This window comes from Pristiophorus japonicus, chromosome 14, assembly GCF_044704955.1.
Source record: "Pristiophorus japonicus isolate sPriJap1 chromosome 14, sPriJap1.hap1, whole genome shotgun sequence".
NCBI lineage: Eukaryota > Metazoa > Chordata > Chondrichthyes > Pristiophoridae > Pristiophorus > Pristiophorus japonicus.
The window spans coordinates 101,253,322-101,265,911 of record NC_091990.1 but is presented as its reverse complement, the minus strand read 5'-3'; the positions used below and the strand labels follow the sequence as shown (position 1 = coordinate 101,265,911).

General features: G+C 44.0%; 1 protein-coding gene across 9 annotated transcripts in view; it reads left to right on the top strand.

Annotated features, from left to right (window-relative positions):
• Positions 1 to 12,590, top strand: part of LOC139280002 (kielin/chordin-like protein) — a 531,474-nt gene that overhangs the window by 177,906 nt on the left and 340,978 nt on the right. For all 9 annotated transcript variants that reach the window (XM_070899412.1, XM_070899417.1, XM_070899413.1 and 6 more), the window contains one exon: positions 1,819 to 1,941. In XM_070899412.1, the coding sequence (XP_070755513.1) occupies positions 1,819 to 1,941 (123 nt within the window). The remainder of the gene's footprint in view (positions 1 to 1,818; positions 1,942 to 12,590) is intronic.

Below are 12,590 nucleotides of genomic sequence, written 5' to 3'. Positions count from 1 at the left end.
ATACTGGCTGTGTGCCATTCAGAATAGCCGAGACTCTGGGGAATCCTACGATGTGGACGATTTGCAGTGTCCTCACATCTGCTGTCAGTGTGCCATGGGGGGAAAGTGATGCCACAGTTTGCTATGGTGAGCAATGCATTGATGACTGTTGTATCTGTATGCTGCGGATTGACTGACGTTACTGATGTCCCCAGTAGTAGCTTGGTGTAAGCCTATAACATAGAGGTTCAGGGCTGTGATGACCTCCACTCTGGTGAAGATTGTCTGCAGATCAGCTTCTAGCAGACAACAACAGGTCCATCGCTGCCTCCTTTGGTGAATCAGGAGGCTGTGAAGGCAGCTGACCCTCAGACAACAGTGTGGGGAAGGGTGGTTAAGGCCTGTCTGCCTGTCTTTCTCAACCACTCTTTCCTCCTGCAAAAAACACAAGTAAATTTAGAGTCGTCAAAATCCAGCAAAAATGGTGCACTCAGAAATACAACTCGCAAAAGCAAAACATGGCTCTATGAAATATTTTTCTATCTTAGATCCTGCAGTTCATAGAACATAAGAACATAAGAATTAGGAACAGGAGTAGGCCATCTAGCCCCTCGAGCCTGCTCCGCCATTCAACAAGATCATGGCTGATCTGGCCGTGGACTCAGCTCCACTTAACCGCCCGTTCCCCGAAACCCTTAATTCCCTTATTGGTTAAAAATCTATCTATCTGTGATTTGAATACATTCAATGAGCTAGCCTCAACTGCTTCCTTGGGCAGAGAATTCCACAGATTCACAACCCTCTGGGAGAAGAAATTCCTTCTCAACTCGGTTTTAAATTGGCTCCCCTGTATTTTGAGGCTGTGCCCCCTAGTTCTAGTCTCCCCGACTAGTCGAAACAATCTCTCTGCCTCTATCTTGTCTATCCCTTTCATTATTTTAAATGTTTCCATAAGATCACCCCTCATCCTTCTGAACTCCAACGAGTAAAGACCCAATCTACTCAATCTATCATCATAAGTTAACCCCCTCGTCTCCGGAATCAGCCTAGTGAATCGTCTCTGTACCCCCTCCAAAGCTAGTATATCCTTCCTTAAGAAAGGTGACCAAAACTGCACGCAGTACTCCAGGTGCGGCCTCACCAATACCCTGTACAGTTGCAGCAGGACCTCCCTGCTTTTGTACTCCATCCCTCTTGCAATGAAGCACAGAATATGCCTGGCCTGAGCTGGCTATTTTATGCGGCCAAGCTGTTTGTTGGAACTGTGTGCAATTTGGCTGCTCCGTTTTCTACATTTCAACAGTGACTACGCTGCCCAAAGAATTGGTTGTAAAGTGCTTTGGGACATTGTGAGCTCATGAAAGGCGTGAAACAGATGCAAGTCTTTTTACAATTGAAAGTGGTGACTCATACTGTAGGATGAAGAATGCAGATAGTTCTTTAAATAATCTATTTTTCATGTCAAACAAACAGCTAACACCTCTTGCTCCACCTGTAGTCCTGCCATGTTTAAGTATGTTTAAGCAGTGGAAGGAGCATGTGGCAAACCAGTCCCAGCCACCCTTTCCTTCAACGACTGTCTGTCCCACCTGTGACAGAGACAGTAATTCCCGTATTGGACTGTTCAGTCACCTAAGAACTCATTTTTAGAATGGAAGCAAGTCTTCCTCGATTTCAAGGGACTGCCTATGATGATGATGATTAAGTACGCCAGTTCTGTTTCATGACACTATATTTATCAGCTCGTTTGCTCAAAAATAATCCAGTGAGATCCATACAGATTAGCGATAGGAAAATTGTCAATCAGCAATCTGATACGGATGTGTTATTGTCTTGCAGATCTTGATGAGTGTGCAGGAAACAGGTCCCCTTGCCAGCAGAGGTGTCAGAATGTGGTAGGCAGCTTCAAATGTTCGTGTCGGCCTGGCTTCTACCTCCACAACAATGGGCATTCATGCACAGGTAGGAAACATCCAGTCGTTTCTAACTTGTTCCCAACCATCGGATCAGTAATTTAATTATTCATAGCCCCTGGCCCTGAAATATCTTTTGATTATTTTGTTACATTTACTGTAAAAAAAAAAAAAAAAAGTACCCAATTATCATCCTTCTTGCCTGAAGGCGATGACTGTTGCTTGGGTGCAGTTGCTGCTGTAGGGGCTGCTCGCTGATACTTCAGACAAGCGCCCATCCATCACATTGGTCTATTATAGAGTCTAATTTGTCTGATTAGAATACATGTTGGTTGATGGAGAACAAACTCACTCCCAGTGCAACAAACTCACTCCCAGTGTAGCCAAAGCAACAAACTGTTTCTGGTGCATTGGCATAATTATTATTGTGATATATTCTTTCTTCTTCATCATCATCATCATCACGACATCACAAACACACACACACACACACACAAGATGGCTCTACAGGAACTTGACAGGTGACTTAGTCACACGATGCTTTTATTGTATTTACATCAGCAGTTGCATTACCACAGTAATCCACTTGGTGGAGCAGTAGTCCACTAGGTGGAGCTATATTACACTTCTCCCTCCTTAATGAAGAAATAATCATAACAAAAGATATGGACTAATTTTGCCATATTTACAAATCAAACTTAACCACTTGTTTTCTGTTTTGAAGAGGATATCTTCGCTCTCGAACAGAATTTCCAAACATGGTGTAGAACTTAGACTCATTTTAGGCTGAGCCTGAGAAGAGTTTTTCTTCAAGGGAAAACCTTAATCTACATTTTGACTCTCTACAACTTCAGACTGTTTGTCTGGCTAACTCAGACTCAGACTTAAATTCTGACTTTCTCTTGGACTTGTTTCCAGTACATCTGATGTAGGATTTGCTATTGGTACTATTTGTAACAAGACTATCTGACTCATCAGAAATAATCAAATCATTTCAACTTTCAACTCCTTCCACATCTGTAGGTAAAATATGATCAATGTGAACAAACCTAACCTGTCCATGATCAAACATCTTGACCAAACATATGCGACGACCACATATCTTCACCACTCTTCCTGGTAAACCACTTTAACCATTTATGGTGATGGTTCTTCACTCTAACCGTCTGATTCAATTTCACACTTCTCTCTCTTACTCGACCTCTATCATGATTCTCTTTCTGTTTTAATTGTTTCTCTTCTACTGACTGTGCCAAGTTTGGCTTTAACAATGAGAACCTGGTTCATGGCTGTCGTTTGAGAAAAAACTTTGGTGTATTGGCATAATTATTATTGTGATATATTCTTTATGACATCACAAACGCACACATTCAAGATGGCGCTACAGGAACTTGTCAAGTGATCTAGTCACATGATGCTTTTATTGTATTTACATCAGCAGTTGCATTACCACAGTAATCCACTAGTTGGAGCTATATTACAATTATGCCACTGTATTTCATTACTTGAAAGGAAGCAAACATAGCAGAGAGTCACAGGTAGTCACAGAGAGGGCACAGGTATCCTCAGTTCTGGTAACCTTGATAGAGGCATCCTTGATATAAATAACCCCAATCGAGATGGCCTTAGTATAGACAGCATCACTGAGGATATCGTCAGCATGGATGACCTTGGTAAAATTCACTGATATTAGTTAGCCCCAGTATAGATAACCTGAGTGTGAGTATCCCAGTACAGACAATCTCAATACAAGTACTTTTAGTGTGTGTATACTCAGTAAAATTAACCTTGCTATGCATCCCATTTGCTGAGAGTTGCTTTTTCAAATTTAATAAAATTCCTCCCCTCAGGTACAAACTTTACATTGAAATCAACTTCATATCTTTGTAATACTTGTTCAATTCTAGGCACCACACATTAGGAAGGAAGTCAAGGATGCAGAGAAGATTTACTGGGATGGTACCAGGAATGAGAGAATTTAGTTCTGTGGAGAGACTGAAGAAGCTAGGGCAGAGAAGGTTAAGAATAGGTTTGATAGTGGTGTTCAAAATCATGAATAGAGTAAATAAGGAGAAACTGTTTCCAATTGTGGAAGGGTCAGTAACCAGAGGACACCGATTTAAGGTGATTGGCAAAGGAACCAGAGGTGACATGAGGAAACATTTTTTCCCACAGTGAGTTGTTGTGATCTAGTATGCACTGCCTGAGAGGGTGGTGGTAGACATCAAAAATCGACTTCAGTCGATTGTAGCAACAAAATGGAGCCAGTTGAAAGTCATCTCAAATAACACAATAGTTTTAACCCATTCATGAAAGAGTTAACCAACAAACCTTTTTGAAAGGTCTTTCTTGATAGACTATTCAGCGAGCAGATAATAAATTCTTCTCTGTCGCTTAGCAGCACTCTAATTCTCATCAGTTGCAGTCGTAATCGGAATTACATAGGCTTTCTTATCTATTCACGCCTTACATAGAATTACATAGAATGTACCGCACAAAACAGGCCATTTAGCCCAACTGGTTCATGTGCATGTTTATGCTCCACACAAACCTCCTCCCATCCTTCTTCTAACCCCATCAACATATCCTTCTATTCATTTCTTCCTGATGTGTTGATCTAGCTTCCCCATAAATCCATCCATGCTATTTGCCTCAAATTACGACTTGTGGTAGCGAGTTCCACATTCTAATTACATTCTGGGTAAAGTAGTTTCTCCTAAATTCCCAATTGGATTTATTAGTGACTACTTTATATTTCTGAACCCTAGTTTTGGTCTTCCCACAAGTGGTTTTGCCTCCATTTCCATTGTAGCTTAGTCAAAATCAGAACTGGTTAGAATATCAGAAATGCCCGAAACTTAAAAGTTCTCTCACTCTTTGAAATGTGGCCAAGCCTTTTGAAAAGCCAGTCTTCATAATGTGAACATTAGAATGTTTTTTGGTGAAATCCTTAATGTTTTTGATCTAGATGTTCATGCATTAATGGGTTAGATACCCAGGAGCCATGGGGGCCGAAATTGCCCTTTTTTTTAAGGCCTGTTACTGCGGGGTGGGAGGGCTGGTGCGACCCATCCGGAATTTCCCGAGCCGAAGGCGGCGGCAAACGGGTTTTTGCCCTGCCCGGCGCTCCGATCCGTTGTCAGCCACGTGCCGACCTCTTACCGACCGGCGGCAACCCCTTTTCTGCCCCGCAGGGGAAATTGCCCCACGGGAGCACAGCCATTGCTGGTCGATAGCTTCATGTGGCCAGCTGCCAGTGGTAGGGCGGCACGTCTGTCCTTAAAGGGGAGGGCGCACCGCTGTGGCTGCCATTTTGTTTTATTTGTCGCCCTACTCAGCAGTTGGCCCGACAGTGGCAGCCGCTGGTTCGGCTGGGCCACTAACAGACAGCCCAGCACTCCCCCTTGGGTGCCGGGCCGCTACGCCCTCCCTGGTGACCCAAATGGGGCGGAGGGTAATTTTGGCCCCATGGTCTTTTGACTGACAGGGGAAATTCTGTGTTACTCAAAAGATTTTAGCCTTTCCAATCATTCACTAAGCTAGAGAAGAAAGTATGTGAGCAGAGGAAGCAATGTGTTACAAAAAGCCCAGAACTAAAAAGTGTATAACCAAATATCAATATCACTGTGTCCCAATCTACAAACAGGGATAAGTGATTTGGTCTAGCTAAACCTAAACAACATTGACACAACAATGACAACTCTTTCCGTTCTTCTACTGCTGGGAATGGGGTCAAGGTTCCACCTCAGTAAAAACTGCAGACACTGTGATGTCTAACTTTAATATATTGCAGCTTTAAGTAATAAAGAGAGGACCCTCTGTGGCATCCACTCCAGAATTAAAATTCACTAAATAAAACCCAGAGAAACTGGGCAATAGACGGGCTGTCAGAGTTGGCTTGTCAGTGTAGAGTAATAGGAAACAGAGGGTGCTGACTGGGCATGGCCCCCCCAGTCACTCTGCCTGTGTCGGCTCGGCCTACAAAGCCTTTTGTGAAACATGCCAGATTGACAAGTTGAAAAAACATTAAAAAACAGGTCAATTTATTTGACAGTTTCATTATATCTTATCTTGACTGGCATTTCTCTTGATTTCTTCTGTTTGATTGATTTTATTTTGGCTTTAAACCTTATTCAGAAAGTATGTGAAAATGCTTGGCCCCTGTCCATGGAAAGCAAATTTTCTATATTTTTCCTATTACATTTGTCATTTGGAATTTTGTTTCTGTTTAATTATACAAGTGTTGAGTACTGGGAGTGTATCACAGTCTCTGAGTGTTAGGTACTGGGAGTGTATCTCAGTCGAAGTGTTGGGTACAGGGAGTGTGTCTCGGTCAAAGTGTTGGGTACAGGGAGTGTGTCTCAGTCTGAGTGATGGGTACTGGGAGTGTGTCTCGGTCAAAGTGTTGGGTACTGGGAGTGTGTCTCAGTCTAAGTGTTGGGTACTGGGAGTGTGTCTCAGTCTAAGTGTTGTGTACAGGGAGTGTGTCTCAGTCTAAGTGTTGGGTACAGGGAGTGTGTCTCAGTCTAAGTGATGGGTACTGGGAGTGTGTCTCAGTCTGAGTGAAGGGTACAGGGAGTGTATCTCAGTCTGACTGATGGGTATTGGGAGTGTGTTTCAGTCTAAGTGTTGGGTACTGGGAATGTGTCTCAGTCTAAGTGCTGGGTACAGGGAGTGTATCTCAGTCTGAGTGATGGGTATTGGGAGTGTGTTTCAGTCTAAGTGTTGGGTACTGGGAGTGTGTCTCAGTCTAAGTGCTGGGTACTGGGAGTGTGTCTCAGTCTGGCTATTGGGTACTGAGAGTGTGTCTCAGTCTGAGTGTTGGGTACTGGGAGTGTGTCTCAGTCTAAGTGTTAGGTACAGGGTGTGTATCTCACTCTGAGTGATGAGTACTGTAAGATTTGGATCACAGCTCACACGTAGATTTTAGGGGTGAGCCTGGGTAGAAGATGGACAGGACTATTTAACCTGTAAGGGCTCTTCCAAAACCAAGATGCCCAATGGTATGTTGAGTTCTTTGTCTCAACTCTTGGATGACAACTCTCCCCCGTCCCATGAGGTCATATTTTTGCTTATCTCTTGTTTGGGTATCTGGTTACCTTCTCTTGGACAGTTTATTTATCAAGGCTCCTTGCTTGACCTCGTATCAAAGCCTGTTTCTGCATTATCCCCTTGTAACTTAGCTCTCTGCAAAACTCCTTATCTGACATGACTTGAATCTTTCTATGTCATCAACGTAAGAAAACTGCTGAGCTTCGCAACTGTCTAAGACGATTATTTCTTTACAATCCACTATTTCTTCCAATCGACGATTTTTTACAACTCCCCACCTTGAGAAGGAAATATCCTTATTAACTTCTTACACTCGGCTTTTGACCAATCTAGCTAGTTCTTAGTTATGGGCCCGCTGATACCATTCATGCCCAGGGATGTTGGCTGGCATGCTAAACTACTTCCCACTACTCATGGCCCCCTAATCTACTTATTGATTTCTCGACTTGAGTGTTAGTTAGTAGGGAAACTCAGAAATGTAGATTTCCCCCATTCTTACAGTCCATTTCTTTTGAGGGGGAGGAGCAACCTCCGACCCCTTACTCAAATTCAATTCACAGTTCCAGTGTTCCAATTCTGCCCTACTTGGGGTATCCTGTTTCTTCTATCTTTGCTGATCTTACCCCGTCTGAGTTCTCCTCTACATTGATTCGGATCTTCTCTTTTGGTGTGCTCAATTAACTTTTTAGTGCTGGTTCATCATAGGCATGAGTACACATTTGACTTTTGCATCAAAGTCTTCCTACACGAGTTACATATATCAAAAACATTACTATTACAAGTTGGAGAACTACCAGAGCGTGTGAAATAATACGAACCTAAGGGTGAGCTGATATATTACGCCCAATATTTCACCAGTGTGAGTCCTCCCCTATGCTGTCAATTTCAACATCTATTCCCGAGTTGTCTTGCTCCAAAACAGAAAAGTGCTTTAGGGAGGAGTTCAATCACATCGCGAGCTCACTGAAGCCCTCAGGCAACAAGAGAATGTCATACATTCTGCCACATAATTGTGCAAGTCATACTTAAGTATCTCATTTACTGTCTGTTTCACTTGAGCATAGGTTTTGATATTGAGTAAATCGTGTGGGTAGATGTGGTTTGAAGCAGAAACTGGGGCTATTAATGGTGCAGGTCCGGTTAGACCTATCAAGCAGAGTGGTTGCGGTAGTGGTGACACAGGAGGCACTACCTCATACTGAATTTATACTGGCTTTTCCCATGCTCTGTTACCTACAATACATAATTATTACAGTCACAGTTAAATTCAGTCTTGCAATCATTTCAAGCGACACGACATTTTAACATCTAATCAACAAGTTATGGACTTAAAAGATTCTCCAGATCTCTCTTTTACTTGTATCCATCTTGTGGATAATTCTGTTTCAATTTATTTCTCCCTGGCCTTCAACTGTCCCAATCCAAATTCCATGTAACTCTCCACTTCAACTTCTATTTCAATCCCTCTAACAGGTACCAGTGGGTTTAACTCTATCCTGATTGTTTCTGTAATTAGGTAGTTTCTCGATGAGTATGTGTCAATGCTTTAAAAGTTCTCTCACTCTCCTGAGCCACGTTAACCATTTCATGTCTTGCTGTTGTCAAGTAACTGACCATGTCAGAGACCCGTTCCTCAGTGTGAAGCACATTTGCACAATCATACCGGAATCTCAATATCATGCCACATGTGTCATCGGATCCAAGCCATTCTCGGGCTTTCAGGTGATCAATCAAAAGATTGTCTGGAAATCTTTGCTCATCTCCCACTGCATGGTCCCGATGTCTTGGGTAGTGGCTAGACTATCTAATTCAGTTTTCTTAAAATGTTCATTATAGGCAGGGACACATGTCTCTCCAAGAGAAAGCCAGCAATTTACTAAAGTTAGGAAAATTCTCATTTAGTAGTGTAAATTTCCTGTTTCAATCTTACACCCTCAATCACTTCTTCTTTCCATTTTACACATCCCATTAATTACCATTCATATCTCATTCATAAGCCCTGGAGGAACTTTACTGTCCAGTACAATATTAAAGATAGAAAACATAGATCAAACATTTCCATTTAGTCCCACGTTATTAACACATTTTTTTTAAATTCTTTATAACCCCGATGTCATCAACATGCTATGACTTTGATGCCTGCAGATAATTTCTTAAATTCTTAACTTTTTCACTATGCCATCATTATTAACTTTAAAAAAAAATTATCATCAGGGAAGACAGCATTTTTAGATTACAAAAACCCAGTAAATTACATCATATTTCTCTTTGCTCTTTCTTCCATTGACTTTTTAAATGACTAAAAAATACTCAATATAACTGGAGAAAAATTAGTTTTCATATTTAAGTAAATCAAATCAAACAGCTTTGGAAATTTCATTATAACAACCACAACTCCAAGGTTAAATCTTAGACTGAAACTTAATCTTTTGTTAAACAAACTTTTTTTGGTTTTTCTCAGTTTTTCCTCAACAGCTCAATTTAAATTGTAGTTCAAAGTTTTTTTTCCCCCAATTCTGGGTGCACAATCTTAAATTGAAATGAACACATTCAACATATTCACACATTTTTAAAACTTCCAAAAAACAAGAGACGACTACAAAGGGTTACACGGCTTTTAGCTCTATGCACAGAGAAATGGGTGAAGCTAAAACAAACTTAACAGACACTATCTTTTAAGGACAGACTTTCAGACAAAAGGAATACTGTAACTTCTTAACATTCGGAATGAGGAAAGCTTCCACACTTTAACATGTACTTACACACAAACTAAAATTCCAGCATTTTTTTAAGATTCCATTCACTCAGCAAATCAGGTGTTTTATCTTGCTCGGCTCAGAAACTAAAATATCTGTGTCGGTTTCAATTCTAAGGGGCCAAAATTGGCTTCATCTGTGCCTCCTGTTGGCGCCGCCGGAGCAAAACAGTTTTCACCCGGGCGATTGCTCCCAGCAAAATTAGCCTCGGGTATTTATGGAGGCACTACCGCCCTTCTCCTGCCGGTAGTGCCCTGCTAGGGTGTGCCCAGCAATGATGACATCATTGCCGTGTGTTCCACCTCATTACCGCACCCCCCCCCCCCCATAAATTTGGTCGGGCCTCCTCGGGGACTGCCTGCCGCTGACGACGACAGCTTCAGTCGTCGGTTGCAGGCGGAAGGCGGCTGGAGAAATGTTATTTAAAGGCACCATTTGCCAAAAACTTTTCTGTCGGCCATTATTATTTCCAGCTTGCCGACAGATAGGCAGAGTGCCTGTTGCAAGGATTGTAGCAGTTTCACCTCAAGGATTGCTCTGGCTCTTAAGCATTGCTTTGTTCAATTCAGGGCAGATTTGACTCTGCAACATTTATCTCTTTTCATATGGGCTCTGTTGACACATGACCTCTTGCTGCAACGTCATCGTCGGAAGGTTACTTAGGTGGAGACAAATGCGGAGACAAAGGCAGAGAGAAAGCGAGGCAGCAATACAAAGAGAGAGAGAGAGAGGGTGAAAAGCACAGAGAGGGAGAAAAACAAAGAGAGAGACAGGGAGAAAGGCACAGGGCAACAGAGAGAGAGAAAGGCACAGGGAGAGAGATGGAGAACTACACAGAGAGAGATAGAGACAGCGAGAAAGATAAGGAGAAAGGCAAAGAGTGAGAGGGAGAAAGACAGCAAGATGTGGCCAGAGGAAGAAGGTGCAACAGTTCTGTCAACAGGAGACCTTACCCTCCCAAAGTATTCCGGCAGCAGTTCTCATACATCAGTTTCACTGATGAGCTGTATGTTCGAAGATTGCGCTTCAGCAAGGACGTGGTCACAGAGCTCTGCCATCTCCTGTAACCAGACCTCGAGCCTCAGACCAGTGGCAGTCAAGGTCACCATCGCGCTCAATTTCTAAGCCAATGGATCCTTCCAGTATGCAACACGATACATCTCCAGCACCTCCCAGTTTGCCGTACATTGCTCCATCTGCAAGGTCACAGATGCTTTGTACAGAAGGAGAAGGGACTACATTTCTTTCCCCATGACCAGAGAGAAGCAGCACGAGCGTACTTGTGGATTCATCAGGATAGTGGGTTCCCCATGGTGCAGGGTGCCATTGACTGCACTCGGGTTGCTTTGAGGGCACCGTATCACAATCCTGAGATCTTCCATAACCGCACCCATTGCATCCTTACTGTCAGTGCCTGCTATCCTGGAAGCAGCTATGATGCATTCATCCTGCGCTAGACCACCACCACATCAAGCCCACAGCTGACAGCTTGGAAACAAGAGCTATCCGCTCTCCACTTAGCTCATGACTCCCCTACGTAACCCCACCACTCCCGCCCAGCTCTCATACAATGAGAGCCATGCGGCCACCAGGACATCATTGAGCAGATCATTGGAGTGCTCAAGCAACAATTCTGCTGCCTTGACCGCAAGGGAGAAATTCGCCAGTACTCGCCAGAGCTGATGTCCCTATTAGTCATCTGCTGCATGCTGCACAACCTGGCCATCATGAGGGCACAGCCATTGCCACCAGGCATAGCCGCACCACCTCAGGAGGAGGAGGACCAGGAGGAGCAACAGCAGGGAGGACAAGGAGGAGCAGGAGCAGCAACATCCGCGACAGAGGAGGCAGCGACTCCATCGCGATCCTGCAAGGGAGGTCCGCGACCATCTCATCAGGGCTCATTTCCATCTCATTTCCCAGTTCCTCTGGACGCCCCCATCACCACATCAATTTGTCCTTCTATACCAAAGCCCCAAAACTGAAATGAGAGACAGCAGCAAATATTATACATTTCAATCAACATTTATAAAACAACAATAAAATGTATAATTGTGTATTTATTCATCGCCCCTGTGCATTTCCTTATATCCCCTCTTCCGTTGACCTATTCTAATACTCCTCCACAGTGTGTCCCCTGTGGCTGCAGCATGGCTGGTGGAAGGCTGCTGTGTGTCAGGGCCAGAGACTACAGATGGCCTTGCAGAACGCCCTCAACCAGCTCTAGGCCTGGAAGGCCCGGCTGCAGACTGCACCACCTGAGGCTGGGTGGCGGCAGTCTGGGCTAGCTGGGTAACAGGCAGCATCAGGTGCAATGATGGAATGGCAGTGGTGGGCTCAGGGATGCTGTCATCCTGAGAGAGGACAGCAGGTTCCTGGTTCCACTGACCCACTGCCACTCCCCCGGGGCAGCACCTCAGCATCCCCACCAGTCTGCTGTAGGACAGATTGCTGGGCTGCTGCGAAACCGTGCGATCCCCGGTCAACTGTGGTGGACCCAGCGGCGATGGCAGCAGTCAGAACTTCTGTGGCATCCAGCTGAGACTGCATGACAGCGCCAAGACATTGAGAGGCATGCAGCTGAGAGTGCATGTGAGCAGCCTGAGCTTCCATACAAGCAACCATTGACTGCATTCATCATCAACATAGGCAGTCCCTCAGAGTTGAGGATGACTTGCTTCCACTCTAAAAGTGAGTTCTTAGGTGACTGAGGAGTCCAATGCGGGACCTACAGTCTCTGTCACAGCACTAAAACATTGCGTTACTTCCACCTGTGCTGCAATGGAAGCTGTCACATCGCCCATGACACGCGTCATGAGGTCTCGATCTGCACGATTGCTCTGGATGTCTCTACTGCATTCTGGTAATGATGGGCTCCATGGTGTGCACA